The sequence below is a fragment of the Trypanosoma cruzi genome, genomic scaffold (assembly GCF_000209065.1).
Source record: "Trypanosoma cruzi strain CL Brener 1047053517061 genomic scaffold, whole genome shotgun sequence".
Classification (NCBI taxonomy): Eukaryota; Euglenozoa; class Kinetoplastea; order Trypanosomatida; family Trypanosomatidae; genus Trypanosoma; species Trypanosoma cruzi.
Window position 1 is genome coordinate 169111 of NW_001849525.1, and position 5103 is coordinate 174213.

General features: G+C 49.5%; 3 protein-coding genes across 3 annotated transcripts, besides 9 other annotated features; all 3 read left to right on the forward strand.

Moving 5' to 3' along the window:
* On the forward strand, positions 1-1000 carry Tc00.1047053508797.10 (tubulin-tyrosine ligase-like protein, putative; the record flags this gene model as incomplete). The annotated part of the gene is made up of 1 exon (XM_798925.1): positions 1-1000. A coding segment is annotated over one exon (1000 nt), but the record flags the coding sequence as incomplete, so codon positions are not given.
* Positions 1-2724: a sequence feature (heterozygous, non-Esmeraldo-like haplotype).
* Positions 1041-1065: a microsatellite.
* Positions 1175-1199: a microsatellite.
* Positions 1200-1267: a microsatellite.
* Positions 1669-1697: a microsatellite.
* On the forward strand, positions 2037-3068 carry Tc00.1047053508797.20 (hypothetical protein, conserved; the record flags this gene model as incomplete). The annotated part of the gene is made up of 1 exon (XM_798926.1): positions 2037-3068. One exon carries the CDS (start codon positions 2037-2039, stop codon positions 3066-3068), a length of 1032 nt encoding a protein of 343 aa, XP_804019.1.
* Positions 2725-2862: a sequence feature (areas merged during assembly that could not be assigned to a particular haplotype. This can correspond to areas where the two haplotypes were merged or to regions with more than two copies in the genome that were merged during assembly.).
* Positions 2863-5103: a sequence feature (heterozygous, non-Esmeraldo-like haplotype).
* Positions 3113-3140: a sequence feature (AT_rich).
* Positions 3315-5103, forward strand: Tc00.1047053508797.29 (hypothetical protein, conserved; the record flags this gene model as incomplete). Its single annotated transcript, XM_798927.1, has 1 exon — positions 3315-5103. A coding segment is annotated over one exon (1789 nt), but the record flags the coding sequence as incomplete, so codon positions are not given.
* Positions 3581-3607: a microsatellite.

Consider the following 5103-nt stretch of genomic DNA (forward strand, 5'->3'; position numbering starts at 1 on the left):
ATTTATGCAGCGTGTGATGCGACAACCGATTGCCGCACAAAATGTGACGGGAGTCAAAGGCGCAGATGGCAACGACACCGCATCGTCATCTTCGATGCCCGCCACGGTTTACCCGCAGCAACAGCAGCAACAAATATCCAACATAATCGCATCCCTCCCCGTGGGAACACAGGATCAGGCGATGGAGATGGTCAAGTTAATTGAAGAGCGTCGTGCTCGCGAAGACTCCAAGTTGTGCAACTTCCAGCGCATCTACCCCACAACGAACGCCGCACATCAGCTCATATACGAAGCCATCCTTGCGCAGGCCCGAACCCAGTGTGTCTCACCGCGGCCAGCGTGGGTGAGTTCGCCGACACCAGCATCGCCACAGGCAATAGAGGAGCGTTCCCGGCGTTTTGATGCCTCATCGGTGGGTTTTGCCACGCCCCAACGCATCACCCCAGCGGCAATGAGCGTGAGAGACCGAAGTAATTTACCGACACCTTCTGAATCAGCCACAGATTCCCTAAATTTACCCTCAAATTCTTCTACTCTCTCGAGAGGGCAACAAATGCAGAAGCTTTGTGAAGAAATGAAGCAAACTCAGCGCCATGCCAAAACGACCCCGCGGACCGCTCATGTTATCAACCACACACTTCAAAATAACGGTGGGGCCGGCAACGAAAACCAACACTCTACGGATGTACCGTTGAATTCACCATCATCGGCCGAAAAGGCAACGAATATCTTGGCACAGGAGAGGAAGCGTCCGGTGCTGGCCCGTCTATCTGTGATGGGAGATGCTGAAGGCCCTTCAAGAAAGTTACATGTCATCACCGCGAGACTGACGCCCTGTGGACCCCCTAACGTAATCTCCGTTGACAGCTCTGCCACAAACACAGAGCGGATTGAAGCGATGCGGAGTCTGCAGGAGCGTCTTGATCAGGAAGCTGAATGTGAGCACTCTCCGTCCTCTGGGAGTGCCGATGAAAATTCATTTGGCTTGGATGAGGAGTAGGTGTGAGCACTGGCTTCCAGCTCTCGTATATGAGGGTTGCCTTCTCTTTTTTTTTCTTTTCTTTTTCGTCTTCCTTCTCATTAGTGCTGTTGGTGTTTTTTTTTTTTCTTCTTCTCTCGACAAACGTTAAAAAACGAAAATTAAAAGTGAAAAAAGCAAGCAGGCAAGCGATGAAACAACAAAACAACAACAACAACAAAAAAAAATAAATAAATAAATAGAGAAAGAGGTGTAAAAGAATAAAAATAAAAATAAGAAATGAACAAAATGCTTCTGAAAGAGTTGTGGAGTATAAATTGACCATCGGCTCTCCATTAGCGATGGTAGTAGTCGTCGTGGTCGATGATGGGGGGCCTTGTTCTCTCACACATTCGCACACACGCATACACACACGTACATTTCTCTTAATTGACGACACGCATATTCTCTTTTGTCTCATTCCTCTCTGCATTTTGTTGTTTTTCACGTGCCAACGGGGTGACTGTGGGACAAAAGAGAGAAAAAAAGGGGGAGGATCGAACGGGAAATCGGGCAATGGAAAGAGTGTTAGGAAAGTTGATAACGAGGAGCGGGGCTGTAATCACAGGCCGATTAGAAAAAGGGGGTTAGAAGCATGTCTGACAGAAGGGCAGATGAAGATGATTGTGTTGATGTGCCTGCTGTAATGCAAAAAAAAAAAAAAAAGAAAAAAGAAAAATGTAATATTAATCTGCACGTGCGATGCTTGCTTTCTTTGAAACTTGAAAGCAGATGCTTGCGTGAAGAGATCTAACGTCTTCATCTTGATTTTCTTTGCTTGTTTCTTTTTTCTTTGGAAGTTGTTTTTAAAACGTGAAGTTGATTTTTTTTTTGCCGTTTTTTTCTTTGTTTGTTGTGGGCGGTGGTGGTTGATCCCTTTCTATTTCTCTGATCTCACTCCCACTCTCACTTGTTCTCTTTCCATTGTGTGGCCAAATTCTTTCGGTGGGCTGGAAGTGGGTGTAGAGTAGAATAGAAGTGGACTGTCGTGGTGGGAAGGGAGACAGCGAAAAGGACAATGGCGTGCAGTGCCCGATCCTCTGATAGCAGCGGTAGCAGAAGCAGGCAGGATGCATCCTTCTACACTTCGCCTTCGCCACACACTCCATCATCTTTTTTTCCAGTTTTTACATCTTCACCCTCGCGGAGCCAGGTGTATGGCGCGCAAGGATGGCAGGGCGTTGAAATTGCATCGCCGCCATTACGTGAGAAGACTGAGAAACCAAATGCGGTGGAAAATCACCCGGTGGAGCCCAAAGTTGCCGCCACTTCGGAACCAGCCTGCATTTTATACTCGAAGGGTGTCAAAAGGTATGGAGTGCCATCGACTCCAACAGCCTTCTCCTCCGCAAGTACAGTGGGCTTGACGTGTTCATCTTCGTGTAAGATGCGCGAGAGAGACCCCAACACGTACAAGAGAGATGTGGAGTGCAGAGTGGCGGTGGATCCAGCGGCACAGCGAGATTGGGCACGTAGCCTGCAGAGGTGTTTGCTGGAAACCGAGACAAAGGCACAGGAATTCCGCGCTACTGCGGAACGACGAGAGCAGGAAGCTCGTGTAGCGGCTGAGGAAGTCATACGTCTTCGTGAGTTGACATCCTTGCAAGCAAAACGTATTGAAGAACTGGAGCAACGTCTTGCTCATGCCCAGTTCGCCACCGCCGGCGCCAAAGAAGCCGATGCAGTTGAACAAACAAGAGTCTCCGCAGACAGTGACGCATCGTTGGAAGGTTTTTCTATCGCTGACGTCAAGCAGATTGTTCACTGCGCGGCGGAGGCATTACGACGCATTGAAGTTGAGTTTGAGGCGGAGAAGCACCGGCGGTGCGTCGTTGAGAAGGAAAATAATGCTCTTAGACGCCAAATATGCCTTTTAAGGCGGGGGAAAGTTGTATTCCACGAAGACTGCACGACTTGCTGCAAAGAAGCGAGGCACAATTGTGCCATGGCATTTGTGCAGGGTCCACTGCGGCGATTTCTTGCAGAGTCAGCAGATCTGCAGGAGAAGTTGACGACTTCTTCCGCGCGTCGCACATCTGTACATTCTTGAATTGTCTTTAGATGGAAGATCCGCGTGTAGACGTTATTTGTTGCATTTATAATTTTTTTTCTTTTTTTTTTTCATTTGTTGCTGGAGTGGAGAGAATCCAACACGACGAGGACACGGAGAGATCTTGGTTCCGCCAAAGGAGCTACGGTGTGGCTGGGCATGAACTCCAGCTGTCGTCCTCCAGATATGTAATTTTTATTTTTTTCTCTATTTTATCATGCACTTCATTCCATCAGATATCAAGGAATGCCTCCCAAACGTGGTTCCGCGGCCCGCGGAGTGCGACGCGTGGAGACACCCCGCATGGCCCGCGAAAAACCCTCGACAAGGGCTGAAAAAGGAGTTGCTCCTTCAGTGGCGGCAGAAACACCATTAGAAGCAGCTGCAGAGGTCTCGCCGGAAGATTTGTTTTTGACGCCGCCCCCGCAGCAGCCAGCTGACAAGGAAGAAGCGACAAAAGAAGCTCTTCCATCCGCCACTGTCTTGTCTTTGAGGGACGAAGTCATCTGGAGCGACGACGACAACGACGACGACGACGATGGTGTGTTCTTGTTTCCCGATGCACAAGATCTGGTCGAGGTGAAGGAATCCAACCCGGACGTTATTCGTGTTGGTACGACGCAAAAGTTGGATGAGTCAGACAGCAGCGAGGATGAGGCAACACTAAACCGCGTCGGGGACATTCCACTTGAGTGGTACAAGGATGAAACGCACTACGGGTACGATGTTGAGGGTCGTAAGCTGATGAAAAGCGAGCGCTCCGCGTTGGAACGTCTGTTGGATGCGACGGATGACCCCAACGCAATGCGAACCATCTACGATGCCCTCCATGACGAAAAGAAAACATTGAGCAATGCGGACCTGCAGATGATATTTAACCTGCAGCGCAACCGCACGCCAAATGCAAAATACAACATGTACGCCGATGTGTTGACGGATAGCGTTGAGTTTGACTTTCTTAATCACCCTTTGGCGCGAGGAGGAGGACCGTCCAAGAAAAAGTTTATTCCTGCTCCAAGTGACATGAAGATCATTGAAAAGATGGTGCGTCGTCTTAGGAAGGCAGAAGAAAACAAAACCGATGAAAAGGAGGAGACTCCACTTGATGAGCCTCTTGTGATCTGGGACGACGGTAAGGTAGAAATGGATCCCCACACCAAGTTCAAGTATCAACACCGCGTGCCAAAGCCGAAGGTTCCGCCTCCAGGCACATATGAGAGCTATCGTCCACCACCGGAGTATCTTCCGAGTGAGAAGGCGCGACAGCGGTTTGCCAGGCTGCGACCGATTGACAGAAAAGAGCACTTTCTTCCACAATCCTTTGACGCGCTACGACATGTTCCCTTTTATCACCACACGATCCAAGATCGATACCAACGCTGTCTTGATCTCGCCTTCTTTCCGCGTGCACAACGGACCCGTCTTGTTGTGTCACCATCGGAGCTTCTACCAGAGTTGCCTGATCCGAAGGACCTTCGACCGTATCCAGAGCGCCTTTCATTCCAGTATAAGGGCCACACAGCAACGGTGCGCAGCGTTTCTGTCAGTCCCAACGGACAATTTCTTGCAACAGGATGTGACGACCATTTAGTGCGCGTCTATGAGGTAATGACGGGCCGTCTGATGAAGCGCTATGACATGGGGGCTCCTGTGCAGCAGGTTGAGTTTTGCCCTGTAAAAACACTCAACATCTTAGCAGTTGCCGTGGAATACAGTCTTGTCTTTATTGTCCCCAAGTTTGCTGCTCATCAGGTGGTGAATGAGCACACGATTCGCCATCTTCGTGCCCCTGGCAGTACAGCGAATGAACCAATGGAGAATCACATCACTGGGGGAGAAATGTCACTTGGAGGAGCTGGCATCACGCAGATGACACTGGACAAGGATGAATCTGCTCATCGTCTTGTAAATGATCTGCATGACACGGAGGAACGTGAGAAACGCGCAGAGTTTGTCGATGCTTCAGTTCAGGAGCGCAGTGCCGGTATTGTAGTCAAAATTGCATTGCATGGCAAGGTGAAGCGCTTCACGTTCC